The 18,705-nt window shown below is 39.0% G+C and overlaps 1 protein-coding gene across 3 annotated transcripts in view; it reads left to right on the top strand.

The window, feature by feature from the left end:
* The window catches only part of TSNARE1 (t-SNARE domain containing 1), a 478,612-nt gene that overhangs the window by 409,419 nt on the left and 50,488 nt on the right, over window positions 1-18,705 (top strand). For 2 of the 3 annotated variants that reach the window (XM_021387367.1, XM_021387366.1), the window contains one exon: window positions 9,592-9,707. The exons of the other annotated variant lie outside the window; for it this stretch is intronic. In XM_021387367.1, coding sequence (XP_021243042.1) covers window positions 9,592-9,695 — 104 coding nt within the window. In that variant the 3' untranslated portion in view covers window positions 9,696-9,707. The remainder of the gene's footprint in view (window positions 1-9,591; window positions 9,708-18,705) is intronic. 3 annotated transcript variants of the gene reach the window in all.

Genomic DNA, 18,705 nt, shown 5'->3' with positions numbered 1-18,705 from the left:
TTTCCTGGATTTTCTTATTACTTGTAGAGGGAGAAGTTTGGTATCAACTCAGGCTGCCTTGTGGCATTTGTGCATTTAATGCAGAAACAAAATGAAAGTTCATAGGCTAGTGTGAAAATGGCAAGAGGTAAGAAAACGTGGTTCAGACCCTGAAGAGCTTGTTTAGGTTTAAACAAAAGTTTAAATCATGAATTTTCACTACCTAAGCAATTCTAAGGAATATCAGTTAAAAGAGGGGAGGTTTAGGTTAGATGTTTCAAAGAAATTCTTTGCTCAGAGGGTGGTGAGGCACTGACACTGTTTGCCCAGAGACATTGTGGATGCCCCATCCCTCGAGGTGTTCAAGGCCAGGCTGGATGGGATCCTGGGCAGCCTGATCTGGTGGGTGGCAGCCCTGTCCATGGCACAGGGGTTAGAACTAGATGATCTTAAGGTCTGTTCCAACCCAAGCCATTCTGTGGTCATTCTGCCTTACTTCTAGTTCTGTCCTACCCAATGCATTAATATGGAATCACTATTATTCTTAGCTTCAGTGGTGTTACACTAGATGTGATGCTATCCACTTACGATAGAAATTAATACAAACTAGAAATATCCTTTCATCCTTTAGTGATGTCTTCAAGGATCTATTTTGAATAAGTGAAGACCCACATATAGGTACTTATGGGTTTAAGAGGCTGTGATGTCTGCCTAGATATATATATATATATATATATATGCTACATTAGGCAAAATCTGGAGGTGTGCATTCCCTGAATTTGTAGCACACCATTTATCATTTTCTCCAAGATTTTCATGCCTGGTCTCAATTCAGTTTACTCACCATTAGTTAGCACTTTGCCCTTATCTAGCCTCCATAGTGCAAAGAAGCAGCAGTGACATGCTTAATGCATGTAACCCAGTGAAAAAATAGCATGCCTGCAAGGAGAAATATCAGTCTTATGCCTTAATAATTTTGGTTGCCAAACCTGGTGATTCTCCTCAAGTTTTTTTTAAGGATCATTCTCTTAATCTTGTTATTGAAACATATTTTTCCAACTTTAGTACCAAAAACAAACTAGTTACCATGTTTAGATATATATTTAAAGTTCAGTGCAGCAGATGTCAGCTATATTCTACAAAACTCTGAATTAATGCGTGATAGTTCGTCACCACTTCTTGATGTGCTAATGAGGGTAGTAGAGATAGCAGTAGAGTAGGAGTGATGCTAATGATGGTCCAGAGATAGTGGTGAGCAAAGTTTGTAAGATGCAATGTCCTGTATTAGATAAACCAATACAGTAAGGAGAAAACAGATAAAAAGAAGCAAGTAACAAGTCTTTTCTGCTTTTTGTTTTGTTTATTTTTCCATCATTTCAGTTGCTCTAGTGAAAATACAAGTGTAGCATACTGCCTAATATAGTTCTGTAACTTTTCCACTTGGGAGATTTATTGGCTCCTAGCACTGACTTTCTGAGGTGCTGATGGCACTGTGCTTCCTGGAAGCTCCACAAATTGGTTTTACTTATGTTGCTTTGGCTTGGGGGGAGCTTCTTCATAGATCATTCACAGTAGTGTACTGACTGGTGTTTGTATGTACAGATCCTGCTGGTGATAGAATCAGACCAGCTTCTTCTGTAATGCCTAAATACTTACACTGAGGGTAATTTGTCTTAATTACAGCTGAGACTCTAAGGCAAGTCTAAGCTCAGGAACACAGTGCTTTGAAATCGGAAAATGATTTATTTCAGTCCCAACATGAAAAACACTTACAAGAATTATGTGTTCTGCTATTTTTCCCCTTCCCCCAAAAGTGCCTTTGTTTATTTTGTCTGACACTTGAATTTGTTTGAGGCTAGTCTGAAGATCATTTCTGGCTGTTGCTCAACCCTTTACCCTGCATTTTATTTTTATTAGGCTTCTCAAATAAAATGTTTTCTATAGCTATATGTACTATATCTAAGGAGAAATTATTAATTTTCTTGAAGCAGAACCTCATAAGGATGGGCTGAAATTCTTCCATTAACATCAGTGGAGGTGGAGCAGATTATACACTTTCTTTGGCTCTGGTGCTTACGAGTCAGTGCAAAGTGTGATCTAGTTGTTATTGGCATAAGGAGCTAACCTGGGGAGCCCTGCATTGTTACACTGGAGAATAAGCTGAATTTTTCCTCATTCGGTTCCACAGTTGAGCACAGGCTGCCATGACCCCCTCACAGACAAATTGATGACTTACAGACAAGAGAAAGGTGGTTTGAGCTACAGAGCTCCACATACTGAGACCAGCAGCACTGTGACCCAAAAACTGCCATTCCTAATCCTGCCAACTAGTCCTGTTCATGTGGTAGTATAAACCAACTAATAAACTCAGCACAATACTGTGGTTGAATCACTCAGCTCTCTTTCACACGTTTCTGGGTTTGAATTGTTGGGGAAGTTCAGTTCTCTATGTCTGCCTGTGTGGAGCTGTTAAGAATCTCAGGGAATTTTTTGCAAAAGTTTAAGGGAATATTCTGTTTTGGGGAAAATGCAGGCTATCTGGTGTTTCGGCTGCATATGATAGTCATTACCTGCTTTAAACTGCTAGCTAGATTTGCTACATAGAATTAAAACAGCTGCCAGAGGTAGGTGGCTTCGTTCCAGTACTGGGGAAAAAAAAAAAAATAATCCTCTTTATAGTGAATTTGTAAATCACATTGGACGCCTGCTGCCTTGAAAGACATGATGGAAATATAAGCCATTATCATGCGTTATTATAAATGATGTTTCAGCCATTAAAAAAAAACAAGTATGTTAAGGGAATATTAAGACTGATAATTCAGGCATTTAGAAGTTAGAAAATGCAGCACTTAAATCTGCTCATACAATCTAACCACTAGCCCCTTTCTGCTTTTAGGCAAATCAGCACAGAAAATGGTTCTCTTATCCTTATAGGGGAGTGTTGCAGATGGTGAAAATTGCCTGAGATTTTGAACTAGTCACGAGTGCACATGAACTAGGATCTCTTGAGAAGCCTTACCTTTCCCAAGCAGAGCCAAATTTCTTAGAAATAATAAAAATGCACCCTCACTGACTGGACAAACTCCTTTCTCCCTGTTCTTCCTTCTACTCTCCATCTTGCTCTGATGCATGGAAACACTAAAGAAAATGCTTGTATTATCTTTGTCAGCGTGGGATACTTTGACATTTTTCTGTAGTTTTCATCTTTAAATTGGCTTCATTTAAGTGAAATGTATGTATCAGCTTGAGATTGATTTCAGGCATGGAAAATATCATCCTAAATGGTTATCACAGGCTAAATAGCAAAGTGCAGAAAACACAATCTTGCCACAGGAAACACTGAGGAATCATGCTCATAGATGGCAGGTAAAATCAACAAAAAAAAGGTAAATGAGTAAGAAGTGAATCACAAAGAAACTTGGAATGGGAAGGCTATGCAGAATTAGTGCCAAACTTCAAATATGTAGACATAGAGTCACAAGGCAAAGTTTGAAATTGGTCCAAATGATGTGGCAGTCAAGGTACAAAACCAATGTGACAAAGCACAGTGATATTCCCTTGCTGGCATGGGCTGGGCTTTTTCTGCTGCTATCAAATCTTGTAGGTTTTATCCATATGCAACTTGACTGCTTTGTACTCATTTAAATACAGCAAAAGTGCTTTATAATATTACTGGCCTTTTCTAGCCTGTCTGCAGAAGCAGTGATATTTAATAGCAAATTCACTGTTACTCTATAAGGAAGCTATACCATAAAGGTCACCAAATTTGGTCAGTGCATTTTAATTTTTACACACATTAAAGGTCATACTCCTCACTCCTGTTGCAATAACACATTCTGTTTACTATCTTATCAGAGATGATTGTGTATTACTTAGCTGAGGGATTTTGTCAACGTAAATGGAATATAAAAACAAAAATAATAATGATGAAGACAATAGTTGGAGTATATGAGGTATTTTTCCCTCTCTATGTTTGCGTTATGCTTGGAGGTAAACATACATCAGACCGTAATGCAGCATTACTCCTGTATTTCCTTTTATTCCCCCATGAGAGCTGTACAGCCTTCAGCAGAGTTTCTACTGGTGTATATTGGAGTGACAGTAGTTTCAGATTTATAATATCATCTCTGTATAAATATGTCCAAATGTTATTAAGGACCTGGGCTCCCAATCCAGCAGATCACAAATTAGCTTTCAAAATGTATATTAAGGGCATAGACAAATGCTTTAGTGCAATTCCAAACGACCTCTGAGGGCAGGGTGAAAGAAATTGTATGAACCTCTTTAATGTCACAAAACTCTCTATACGGAGATTTGCATAAGAAGTGTCCCATTTTATGTCAAACAGATTCGTTAATCTGAAAAGAAACGGTACTTGAAAATTAATCAAGGTGAATTTTCATTGCCCGAAAGAGACCATTAAAAGGACCTAACTCAACAATTGGAGACTGTTGTTATGTGGATCTTTTTTGTTTTATTTGAGTTGGGTTTTTTTGTTTGCTTTTTTTTTTTAATTCCTCCCCACCGAGATGAGTTTGCAGGAAATAGATCTCTGTAACAGACATAACTCTGATGACTTCACTGCATGGTTCGTGGAATTGTACTTCCAGAAGTTCTTGTAACCATTGTTCCGTTGGAAAATGCTTCATTATTTGTGCATTATTTAAAAAGCATTCCTCAAGTAAAAATGCATAGCCTTTCTGGGTCCTTTTACACTGAGTACAGGATGGCTTTTTGTTCACTTACCATAGTGACCTAAGTAATGAAGACTGAAAGGTAGAACTTTCCCACAAGACAGATTCTTGCACATGCAACCTGACAGAAAAGCCTGGAGTGTGTCAATATTGGTTACTATTTGACATTTCCAGGGGGAGGTATGCATGGTGTTGGGTTAACTGTCTTAGAATCACAGGATCACCAATGTTGGGAAAGACCTCAAAGATCATCCAGTCCTACTGTCCGCCTATTACCAATAGTTCTCACTAAACCATGTCTCTCAGCACAATGTCTAAAAGTTCCTTGAACACCTTCAGAGTCAGTGACCCCACCACCTCTCTGGGCAGCCCATTCCAGCACCTGACCATTCTTTCAGAGAAGCAGTATTTCCTAACGTCCAGCCTGGATCCCTCCTGGTGCAACTCAAGGCCGTTCCCTTTAGTCCCACTAGTTACAAGAGAGAAGAGGCTGACCCCCAGCTCACTACAACCTCCCTTCAGGTAGTTCTAGAGCAATGCTGAGCAATCTTGAGCAATGCTCTTTCTCTGCTGTCCTCATCTCTATCCTCACCTAAAGCCAGTGAACAGTGAGAGACATAATAAGGAGGCAAGATATTTGCAAGATTAGTTTAGCCAGTGATGGTAACCTGCCCAGGGCTTTTGTCCTGCAGGAAACATGGAAAGTGCCACAACCATGGAACTGTAGGGTATGTCTCTACCCTGAAACAGTGCCGTATTCTCTGATGTTCTCTGATAGAATCACAGAATCATCTGGTTGGAAGGAACCCATAAGGATCACTGACTCCAACTCCTGGCTCCAGACACAACCACCCAAAACCCAAACCCTTTGTCTGAGACTGCTGTCCAAATGCTCCTTGAACTCCAGCAGCTCCCTCACTGCCCTAGGGAGCCTCTTCCATGCCCACTACTCTCTAGAGAAGAGCTTCCTAACCCCCACCTGACCCTCCCCTGACAGCTCCATGCCATTCCCTCAGGCCCTGTTGCTGTCCCCAGAGAGCAGAGCTCAGCGCTGCCCCTCTGCTCCCTGTGTGGAGCTGCAGGCCGCCATGAGGCCACCCCTCAGCCTGCTCTGCTCTGGGCTGAACGAACGAAGGGTCCTCAACTGCTCCCTGATATACCGTGCCCTTCAGACCCTTCCCATCTTCACATCCCTCCTTTGCACACTCTAATAGCTTTACGTCCTTCTTGTATTTGGCATCTTCACTGAGGCCAGTTGGGAATTCTCTACCTCCCTGAATTGCATTGTACAGTGGAAGCAATCCATAGATGGCAGAGAACCACAATGCTGCTTTTCCATATCTGAATCATACAGGAAAAACTGTTTCCTCCAGACCACTCCCCTCTTATTTATGCTTTGCTCTTGCTAGCTTTTGATTCTCTAGCAAAGACACATTTATTTTCTTTTTCTCCTTGTAAATGCATTTACTTAGGAATTTCTAAAATGAATCTTGCTTTTCTGGGCCTAGGGCAGTATTGGGCTTTAATAGTTGTTAATGATTTAAGTGTCTGTTGTGACATAATTAGAATGTCTCTTAACATTTCAGCCCCAAGAAAGAAATACCTTCTAGGCTGTAGAACATGACCTGCAGCTTCTTTTATAAAACAGCGATGGAAAGATTTCTTCCAGGCTAAGTCACATCCATTACTCCTGTCAATATAAAGCACTCCTCAGCCGTGTCCCTAAATAGCCTTGCTTGTTCCTTCTCTGCTTTTCACTCCTCACTATTTCACTTATGTGTTTAAAGAGCTTTTGTCAAGACTAAAATATATCTTTACTAATAATGTGTTACTAAAAAACCCTGAGAGCTTAGCAAAGTAACTGTAGAGAGCCATTACTTCTTACTGCAGGAATTGGGCTGCTTCTGTTTTTTTGAGGGTTTTTTGTTTTTTGTCCCACACTACATTCTTCTCATCTTGGGCAAATGTTTACAAGGAAAATAGATTGGCTCAAATTTAATCAGCAAGTTCCTTGTGTTATGGGAAATGGTCTTAAAGCACATTGGGACAGAGCTGTAATACCAGAGCAATGCAACAGCATGCCATTCAGGGTTAAGAATAAGCTAATATAATTAAAATAAAATCAGATAATGCTGCTTATAGTTGTTTGTCCTATGTTTTCTAGAATAAAGTAATTCTTTTTAGTTGCTTTAAACAGGTTTAAAGCAGGTTTTGTTGTATTCTTGTGCATCATATATGTGGACAGAGCTTTACAATTCAACAGAAAAGGAATGGAAAAAGGAGACATACTTTTTTTGTCATCTTTGAGAATTTGGCAGAAAAGCCTTTAAGTCTATGGAAATAAAGGTGTTCCCTCAATTTTCCTTAATACTTCTTGGAAGCTGAGATGAGCACCCTCAAGATTCAGTTTGTACCAACAGTATACCTCAGCTGCCAGTACCTGTGCTGTGTTACTCTTCCTAGGCATGTCATTATTTCAGGAAGCATTCCTCGACAGTAAGTAGAAAATGCTGGGCAAAACTGTCACGCAATTGCACCTGTGGTTGTGAGTGCAGGTTGCACTGGCCTGTGGTAACTGAGAGGAGGTCATATGCCTGTAAGGCTTCCCATGCAGAGCCCAGGAAAGTCAAGGAGAATAAGCAGTAACACTAATGCAGACAACATAAAAGAAAGATCTCTAGCAGCTGAGGGGAGAAAGGGCTGGAAAAAGATAAGGGAAATCAACTGCAGATTAGTTGAAGGCATGGGAAGTGTTATGAAAAAGCAAAGCTCCCTGAGGAATTATGTCCTAAAATAAATGAATCATTTTACAAGATCTTGCCCTTGGAAAAAATGATTCTGTTGCAGATTTGGAAATGGTTTACCATTTCCATTTGAGTGTGGATTAACCTTGATTCAAGAAACTCCATCATGCTTTTATTTTTTTTTATTATTATTATTTGGGGAATTTGAACTTTCCTGAGATCAGCTAGGCTGCCAACTATGGTTTATGTCTCCACTTCCTTGCCTTAAAATGGTCATGAACCCATAACCACATTGATGTTTAGAATGGAAGATACTCTTTGAATGATTCTACTATCTTGAAACTCCCATCAAAATATTAGGAACTTGGTGTTAAGTGAAAGGTTTAAAGTTTTTTGTGGTCCCATGTGAGCACGACTTGGATGGATGTCCTAAGAACCTATAAGTAAAATGTATATATAATACATATGGTATGTGCATAGTGCAATAATTACCCATTTACTTGAACAAGTTAGAGATCCTGCTGGGGAAAATATTTTTTCATTAATTGTACATGCATACCTGGGAAAACTAAATCATAGCATATGCCAGTTGTTTAGGCTTAAATTTCTGATGGTGATGTGTTTTCAGTGTGCCACGATATCTTGGGGCTATTAGAGTCACAAGACTGCGTTATCTTTTGTCTCCCAACTTCTCTCCACAATGACAAGATATTGTTTATCATCTCAGTTTAGCAATCACTCTCTATTGACCTCAACTGGGGATAATTACCAGAGTTTGTTGTGTTTAATATTATTATGTATGCTGTTTATTATTGTGTATTCCTCAAGGTCCCCAAACCATGGTCTGTATATCCTATCTGGTGATCAGAACAATTTACTGTACCTGCTATGTGCTAACTTCTTTCTTCACTAATTAGGGCACTGAAAAGCTTGCAAGAGCTGTGCAATCAGTCTAGGGCTATAGACTCCCTACTAGCTCCCAAAGGATACCTACAAACAAGTGTTGCATCCATCGCCTCACCAATGTACAGGATTGTCCTCTTCACAAGACAGGGTTGGCTAAGTGCATGGGGGCTATAAAAAGGACAGTGTAACTGAATCTTGTAAGAGATGTAAACAAAGCAGGAATCATTATCCTGGCTTGCCAGCCAGGGCAAGGTCATAAAATGTTAACCTAAACATCAGAATGCAGGCTTGGCCCTATCTTTCTTACTCTCCTGTGAGTCTGTTTATGGTTGAGTTTGATGGTTGCTTTACACTGTTTAAATAAAAAAAAATCTATGTAAGGTAAAAATAATAGTGAATATAAATTTGCAGTGATAGAGCAGAATAAAGGAACCTCTCTGCAAAGGGCCTGAAGTAAAAGCCACTATACAGTCTTTGAAATTCTCATTAGGAATATTAGACCGCTGCTGGATGCTTAATGACCTATTAGCATCCTCTGCTGACAGAGCAAAGGCTCTGTCATTGTTGAAGTGGACAAGGGCATCTAGATGTTTTAAGGTAGTCTTCAGGTTTAAGCAGTGATTTCCTGGTTTGCTATGGATTTAACTGAGGTTAAAAGAAAAGAGGATTCGGTAGCAAACCTGTTGTCTCATGCACTCAGCTTTCAGAATGCATCCAGAATGCTTCCAGAAATGAAGAATGCAAGTGTAGAAGATACAACACTTAGTGGGTGAAGTTAAAGAGAGAGGTAGCCATAGTCCAACAGTGTTCTTCCCCCAGGAGTTATAGTAAACCCATTAAAAAGTATGAGCAAAGGGTTGCAGGGTAAGCAGAGTTTTTAGGGAAGGGGAAGAATAGTTTCCTGCCTTGCATACCTGACAAAAAGTTCCTCTTAGCACATGCATGTGGAATGATATACTGAAAGCATCTATTTTTTTTTCCAAACTCAAAAATTTCAGTGTGAACAACTGAAAAGCAAACAGAGAACTGAGGTGAACCACTGATTATCTACTGTGGGGGTAGGGCAATGTGGCATTTGTATTTCATAAAAAAAATAATATGGAAATCCACACTTTCATAAAAGTCACCAGTTCTGTTGGTGATTGATTCTAGATGTTGATTTGTTTCAGATAGTCTCATTAATGGAAAAATAGCAAGATTTCTTCATGAACGTACTCTCCATCTTCCTGTTCAAATATCCATGCGTTTATTTCTTTCTCTTCTTTCAGCTACGAGCCAGGAAGATGAAGTGCTGCTTCCTCTCTGCTGCTTTGGCCGTTCTGCTGTTCGTCGTCATAATCATTGCAGTGTCAGTCAAACGCTGATCTGGTGACTGTTTCCATAGGTAAAAGCCTTAAAAATCTTAGAATCTGTGAGATGATTGGGAGACAATTCAGGAACTGGGTAATGCTAAGAAAGGTTTATCTTGGCTTGCAGGTTCAGGTCTGGCCTAGGAAATTCATTTCCTTTTAGAAGTATTTGAACTTGGAAATAGCATCCTTAGTGAATCCTTAAATGTGTACTGAGGTTCAAACTAAACAACTTGTTGTTTTCTCTGCTGCCTTTGTTGTATTTGTTTTCTCACCTGGACTTACAGAAATACTAATTAATGAATCCTAAATCCACTGAATTAGAACTGCTGAAGTGGTACTGAAGACCATAGAATGACAAGCAGAGTCAGGAAGAGCGATCCAGCATCCTGCTGAGATGTTCCAAAGTGCACCCACAAAGATGCTGGAACCAAACCCTCTTGAGGGGTACAAAGATGACTGGCTAGAGATTGCAGCACAAACAAGAATAAAAAAGGAGTGTTGGTCTGTAATAGAGAATGAGCTGTAAGCTTTCCAGTATAGGCAGGACATAAAAGCAACTTCATCCCATCTCTGAAGTTTAAGCTGTAGCATATTTTGTGAAGAAATATGCTTTAAGGGCATATTTTCCTTCTCCTTTTCCTTTTTTCTCTTTCAGTAGCCTAGGAAAACAACTCAGTTATTTTACCCATAATCTCTATCTGAGACAAAGCGTTTCTAGGTGTCTTTCTTTTGAAGATTAGTAGGCCATTATTCACGAGAGGTTTCATATTTACAGAATTTCTAACACCCAAAGGGCTCTGATCAGGTCTGTGTGTCTGCTGCCATCAGCAGGGTTTCTTACAGCTGAACCCAGAACTCAAGAGTATCAGTAGGACATTCCTGCAGATTGCAGGTATAGCCCCTGAGGCAGAAGGCTATGAAGTGTGAGGGCAACTTCTGGTTTAGCAACCTCCCATGACCCAGCCTCTGTGCTATCACCTTCGTACTTAGTAGATACTGCATTTTGCTGTGCTCACTGCAATCATTTCTGGCAATTTAAGCAGAGATTTTCTAGTCTGAGTGGTCTTCTGGAACAACTATGAAGGAAGAAAAAATAGTTGATAGATTATGATTATTGCTTATTATTGGTATTTCTATTCTTCCATCTCAGGATAAATTCATATGCCATTTCTTTCTTAAATGTACTATCAAATGAAATAGCAGGGATTGGTTCAAAACAAATACTGAGACAGTTGTTCACACAGTGTGTACTTGAGCTGTGGAACTCCTTCCTGCATGACATTGTGGATGTAAAAACTTGGATCAGTCATGAGCTCTGCACTATTGAATGTAGGAGAAATGTCCATTAAATGGTTTTCTGCACTTGCATATGTACTAAAGTGTTTGGCCACTGCTGAAGTGAGGAAGGTATCTTTTTATTTAATATATAAAGGGGTCTTTTATATAATATATATGTGCATATATTAATTCTCTATATATTTTTATACCTCCTTTACATAAGAGACACTGCTTAGGGATGCAGATTGTGATCTGTCCTGCTGATTTAAATCTAGACTAACTACAATAATTTTATTTGCATTACTCTAGTTTTACTATGCATAAGTCTGGTTTGAAAATGTGATCCTGCATGGCAATTTATAATATAATAAAACTTGGTTCATATATGCTTAAATATTCTCAGCTTCTAGAAATCACAAATCTTATCAACAGTTGACTAAATCTGGACACATTTTAATTTAAATCCTTTAAGTAGATAGTCAGAGAACCAAAATGTTCTAACAATAAAACTCCATCAGGAAACTAGATTTAATCTTCTGTTAAGAGATCCATGTCTTGAGGGAAGTGAACCTAGAGATCTTAATGAAAGCCCCAGGAAAAATATAATGCTGTACTTTTTCTCATCGGTTGGAAAACTAATTATTAAGTTTAAAGCATGAGTTACTCTCCAGCAGTACAAGTGCAGGCAAAGTCTGCACTGAGTTATATGGGAGCAAGTTTATTTTATAATCATTATAAATTGTTTGTAATCCACATTGATCCCAAATGTTGTGTAGCAGAATTCACATTTAGATGTAGAAGATTTAAGAAAACAGCATTTTCAGAATTTCTGTGTCCACGATGAACATTTTGTCTATTCTGAGTTGCAATGCAAATGGATTTTAAAATATCAGTGGATTTAAAGTTTCAGCTACCTCAACAAACTGTTTCATATAAAACTGTCTTACATACTTTAGGGAGAGAGAGAACAGCTGGCTTTTAATGTGTAACAGCTCTACATGACAGTTCAGAGAAAATAAAAGGAAGAAAAAGAGTTAGGGAAATGGTTACGATATACTCTGAATTGGCATAGGACACATAAATGAATAAAACCTCAAGTTTAGTAATGACTGGCCAGAATTTCCATTTAACCCATCATCAAACTATTTTTTTTCTCTGCTGGATCAGGAAGAAACCAAATGAAGCGCCACCACTTACCCTTTGATGTGATTTAAGCCCAATTTGCATGATACCAGGGTAGGTTGTTTTAACTTTAACAAGTGCAGCCACAATGAGAAATCTGAAGGTCACTATTCAATGAGTTAAAGGAATGAAGTTATGCCTGTAGTATCTATGATCACTAATGATCATTATCGCTAACATGAACATCTTCTCTTTTTCCCTATTTCTACTTTCACATTAACAATGCTGAATCAATGGTTCTTCTCAGAAAGACTGAAAATCACTTATTCTTTCACAACAAATCAGACGTGAATTTGGCAAACATGCCGTTCCTTCCATAGGACAGATCAGTTTATGAATCTTGGAAAACAAAAAGCACTTCTCCCAATCACTTTCCCAAGCAGCGGTGACACCATCAGCTGCTGTCTGAGTGCATGCAGAGAGACCAGCTGTTCAGCAGAGCTTTGAGCCCTGACTTCTGCCTGGCGAGCCCCTTGCTGTAAGTATGTCACTGCTCCCTTGGGGCGGTTTTGTCTGGCAGAGAGAGGGTAGAGCATCTATGGAGGACGTGAAGAAACTCCTGGGGACTTATGTCTTTACGTTTGTTTGCTGACACCTCAGGAAAATAGCCCAGGAGCTTTTGGGTCACATTGCTCATATTGTAGCAACATTGCAGCTGCTCTTTTTGCTGTTGTTTGTTTGTTTGTTTTATTATTTACATCAGCAACCATCTGAAAAGGACAGTACCACAGCAGCAAGTTAAAGGAGGTCCCTCCTTTAACAATGTCAGGATTTCTTAGCTTATGTGGACTTTCTGTGTCACTTGCAGTTTGTGACTCATTTGGATGAGTGCACAATTACCTAAAATGACAATCGAGACTGTTGGAATCCCAAGTCTAAGGCATTTTTAATAGGAAAAAAAACAAAGATGACAAATTTTGAGAAAGATGCTACATGGACATGGCATTTGGAAAAAATGTTTTTTAGTGGCAACTCTACCATCTCCATGTATTTATCCAAAGAAAGGAAGATGACTTAACTGTTTTGCGCTCTTTTCTTGGCAGAAGTCATTGCAGCAGAAGGTGTCTTCCCTGCTTCTAAGACACACTTCAACTTCACTTCAGAGATCATGGGACTGAGTCCTTAAACCCTATGAATTTACTCTTCTTTGCAACCTTAGAATCTGTCAATGAATGAAAAGGGAAGAGCCCAGAGAACAATATTTCACTTGTGGTTCCTGATGCAATGGTTGACTATGGTGCATGGCAGTGGAAGAACAGAACAACAGACAGGTGCACAAGTGATCCCTGAGCAGAATGTTATCCCAGTTTTCATCAACTAGAACCTCAAGGACTTCCTGATCCGGGAAGTTCACTGACAACCACTAATGCATTCCTTTCTTGTTAATGTGGCCAATTCTATTGTGAAACATCACAAACTTTAAAAAAGTATAATGAGGAAGGAGTTCCACTCTTAATGCAATCACCATTTAGTCCTTAATATACAGTTGAAAAAAACATATTGGCCAATATCTCTACAGCATGACTGCAGTACATATGGAAAAGCAATAGTCAGGCTCCAAGTATCCATTTTCCAAACATGCAACTGTCTTTTTTTGAATTTAAATTGAGTTAATCTTTATAGAAAACTGGAAAATATTGTTTTAATTTGTTTATTTTTTCTCCTTTGGAATCACAGTTTTCTTTGCCTAATTCATTTACTGACTTATTATGTGGATAAATGTTTTCCTCATCCTGACCAATGAGAATGAGTCTTTGGTGTTTGTTTTTTCTTTACCTTTTCTCAGTATTCCGTTTACTACATCCCTGTAGGCCTACCCCTGGTTTCTTGCGATGAGTAGGAGTGATAAAAGTTTCAGTTGTAGTCACTATGAGTGCTTGGAGGAGCAGAGGAATGCCCCTTCATGCCATCCTTCCTAGGGATGTTTCTTCGTCTCAAAGCTTTAAATCTTCACGTTTGAAAACAAGACAGCAAAATACGTTTTTGTAAGATGGGTTTTTGCTAGATTGGCCTCATTCGTGTTGTACTTTTCCCTCGTGGCAGCAGATATAGTTAGACATAGAGTACCATGCTATGCCAAGAGGAAGCACTTCCAAGACAGGGCACATCAGTAACACACCAACAAATGCAATCAGAGCCCCTGTCTGTTGGTAATATGGGGGCTGTGTATGGCAGAGAGGGAAATATTGAGAAGTGGCTTTGTGGTCCTCATCATATACAGTTCAGTCATTCCTTCCCATCAGGGAACAAGTCTGGACACCCTCTTCAGACACATGCAGTAGGAATTCTGATGTTTGCCTGGTGAGTCGCTGGCCTGATGATGTTATGTCACAAGAACAGAGCATTTCCTACTCAGAGTTCATCAGAGTAATAATTAAACCCTAATGAACTCTACCTAACTTAGGGCAAAAAAAAAAGACAGCTTTATTTCATGGTATTGCTTTTGCCGTTTAACTCAGTATCATGGGGCTTGCTTTACTTATTGTCTCTGTCTTTACAACTCTGTGTATGGCTTATTAATGGCACAAGTCTTTCAGTATTCAACCTTCCTTCAGCCTCATGAGCTCTGTATCGTTTTTAATATTTTTGACTGCTGTCATTCAAGTTCTAAAATAATTCATCCACCTGCCCTGGCTGTGACATTCCTACAATGCTTGCTCTGCAGCACCATCAGAAATCAATAACTTTACAATATCTTTTTTTTTCCCTTGTTTCCTATTATTTTGTAAAGTTTGCTACATTTACAGTCAGGTGTCAGCTCTTGTCAATTCAGTTCCTCTCTTGTAGTCTATAATTAATTGCTCATATCTTGGCATCCTCCCTCAATTTTTGTTCTGGCAAGGAAAACTGAGGTGCATCCTGATTCTGCAGTAACTTTTGTGCTTTGAATATAAACCAGTCAGAAATGAGAACTGAATTTTCACTGATTAATATTTAATGGATCTGGTTTTAGGATTTGGCCCAATTTCTTAATTTAAGCTAACATTTATATTCTTCAAGCCTTTTCTGATTCCATTTCCAGAGGCCACATCTGCATTTCTCTTACCTAAATTACTACTATGATAGCCAGTTGAAATCTATGGTATAAACATGTAGAAAAGAGAAATAATCACCAGTAGAAAATGAGATTTTTAAGAGACAAAAGTCAGCCATATGTGAAAAATCTTTCAAAATAACAGAGCATGAAAGGGAGATATGCCAGGAAATAGGTGGATTTATTCCTAAGAAGTTCTCTGAGTTTTCACCAACTATACAAACCTTCAATCAGATGAACGTTTTGATGGGATATCACATGATCAGGTTACTGTGGTAATGCATTTCAGATTAACCTTGATAGCTGTCCGTCTGCATGCATTTAGGATTTTACAAGCATCACATAATGCCAGATTGTTAATTCTGCTGTGAAAAGAGCTAAAGGAGGATGTATTATGCTGCTTTCATCTTAAACTGCACCTCCTGCAGCTCAATTAATGTATAGTAATATGAATTCATTGATTTCAATCGAGAGTCAGTAGGACTCCTGAGCAATCAGCAGCTTTCTTTGTCATGTCTCAAGTTTCTGCACTGGTTCTTTGTAATTGGTAGGAAAATGGAGTACTCCCAGTGAGTGACTGTGCACGGTGCTGACCCTTCAGATGGATGCAATGTCTCTGATCTGAGTTTACAAAAGGCATTGCAAGCATAAATTATTTATGCTTTGCAAGGCCTTTAAACTTCAGCCATGATGATGCACTTATAAGTATGTGACAGAAGATGCTGATCTTCAGTTCAGTGCACTTGGTTTCTGCTGAGATAAAAAACAGAAAAATGGCTATACCATTGTCTTTGAAAATGGTTCATATCAATAACCTTTCTGGACTCATATTCTGTATCACTTATTTGTGAAAAGAAAAAATAAATATCTGCTAGAATTGTGGTCATCACTGGTCCGTCCATTAACTGCCTGTATATGGCTTTATGTGCCTAAAATTGAGATTTCAACTTGGAAAAGATTGTCCTAAGTGTATGTCCAAAACCTCTGAATGAGTCAGACACAAGTGTCCTCTTCACTATGGATACTTTCAGTTCCCCAGGAGGAGAGGTGTCTGGTTGAGGGAACAGCAATGTTTTCAGTATGATGAATGGCTCAGGAGACATCTCTGAGACATAAATCACTAGAACTGTGAGAAGAGAGGATTAGGCTCTTTACAAGTGAGACACAGATTTATAACTGTTCTCAGCATCATCCACCCCTGTTGAGTGATGCTTTCAGTTGACAATGCTTGGGTTATCAGTCTTATTTAGCCCCTCCAAATCAGAAAGATCTTGGTGTTGTGGGAGGGACAAAAACATGAAAGAATATTTCAGGGGAGTTCTTTGTTCATCCTGGTCTCCATTGGCTCTACATGGTGAAAGGACTATGAGTAACTTCTGCGTATGACAGAGGGAGTTTGAAGAAGACTTTATTGCTGGCACTTGAATTGATAGATAGATCTTCACTTACCCTACTCATAATATTAATGTGCTGTTACTGTTGCTTTTTTATTTTTTGTCTCCCTAAGTATCTCAGAAGTTCGGACTTAAAACTATAGCCTCTGAGCACTCCTTATTCTATCAAAACAACATTCACAGCGTTGAATCTCCAAAATCAACGGCAAATCCTTCAGCTGTATGCTTTTCTCCTCATCTGTGGACATGTACAAAGTAGTATTAAATAGAAGCCCTGACAATACCAGGTTTTGACACACTTGGATATTCTACCTGTCTGAATTCTTGAGATGTAAATATGAAAAACTTCTCTCCAAAGATGTGTAAAACAGAAGTTTCTTGGAGAGAATAGTGCAGCATATAGTTCACTGCTGCCATTCACCATATTGCTCTTTCCAAGCAACCGTAATGCTCTGGGAGGTATTATTTAAACTGGAGAGTGAAATCAGATAAAGGTTCGATGGCTCATTCAAGGCTGTTTCTATGGGCTCCTTTTCTTATAGGCCTTTAGTAATATAAAAGAAGTGAAGAAATCCCACATGGCTTCAGACCTGTTGAGTTATAATTTAGTGGTTGCTGTGCCTTCAGTAGCTATGCACATACGAACCTTCTTGGATTATCTGAGAAATATCCACATCTTGGTAGTATTATCTCTGTTTAATGTATAAATAATGAAATTCTAATTGCCTTTATCTCTGTGACGTAGATTTGCAAGCCATGTTTAAAACAAAAGTTATTATTCCACCATACTCGGAAAATTTTCTGAAATATCCTTTGTGTTTTCATTAGGCTTTAATAGGAGTTGTAATCTATTGCACAACAACCTTTCATTTGCAGAATATGTTTCTGCTCTCAAAATAACCTTTTCAGATGTTTCTGGAAAAGGGGCCTTCTGACTTAAGTTCTTACTAAAGAAAAATCTGTGTTTCTTAAGAAATCCTAGAGAGATGGCTCTTTTACTTCAGAGTTTGATAAGGAAGTTGGTTAAGCTTTGACACATTATTAATTCCCTAATTAATAGCCATATTTTTACACTGAAATAGCTTTTACCATTACAATGTCAAATGACTGTGCTGTATAGAGCATAAACCATTTTCATTTTTTGCAGAACTAGGTCAGTGGGAATTTCTATGCTGAGGGCGCTTCTCAAATGAATCTGATCATCCCAGCAGAAGGCAGTTTCTTACTACTGAAAAGATACACAGGTGGACTAGAGGTAGAGGTAGAACATATCAATTTTCACATTAGAGTGGTTGATTGAATTACCTCTTGTTAGCTGAACCACTCTGGCCATCCATGTACAGCCATAGAGGGCGTAGAGAAAAATGCATTTGTTTTGAGGTCATCAAAACATGCTAGAAATAGCATCCCGTCCTTTGCTGCCTCTCTGCTGAAAAGCAGTAACTCATTAAACAACAGTAATTTGATCCTTTTTGATTGTCTGCCTAGTCTTTAGATAAAAAAAAGCCATATCGTCTGTGGAACATTTCAAGGCATCTACCTTTTCTTCTTGAAGTTTGAGTGCTTAAAGAAGAAGAGGCACACAGCAGCATTATCTTGAACACCTTCTGTGCAAGTTTGCATTGAAGGGATTTTTGAAAAGAAGCCTACTCAGTGTAAAGCTCTGGTAATAACTGTCTGCATTGCACTTTGCTTCTTGGTTGGACACCTTCTTACCTGTATAGAAACCAAACTTCTGAGGTGCCAGTGCTTTACAGAATCACAGAATAATTGAGGTTGGCAGGGTCCACCAGGGATCATAGAATCACTGAATCATTAAGATTGGAAAGACCACTAAGATCACCTTGTCCAGCCATCACCCATGTCTGTTACCTCTTTAGACCACATCATTCAGTGAGACATCTACCCTTGTCTTGAACACCTCCAGCGATGGTGACTCCACCACCTCCCTGGGCAGCCTGTTCCAATACCTCATCAAATCATCTTGTCCAACCCCATTACTCAAAGCAAGGTCACGAAAGCAGATGCTTGGGACTGAATCTAGCCAGGTTTTAAGCACCTCCAAGGATGGAGACTCCACAACTTACCTGAGAATCATGCTTCTGTGTTTGACAGCCCCCACATTCTTAATTTCTTCTGTAT

Source organism: Numida meleagris, chromosome 2, assembly GCF_002078875.1.
Source record: "Numida meleagris isolate 19003 breed g44 Domestic line chromosome 2, NumMel1.0, whole genome shotgun sequence".
Taxonomy (NCBI): domain Eukaryota; kingdom Metazoa; phylum Chordata; class Aves; order Galliformes; family Numididae; genus Numida; species Numida meleagris.
The sequence above is the reverse complement of the archived record's forward strand: the minus strand, read 5'-3'. Positions and strand labels throughout refer to the sequence as shown.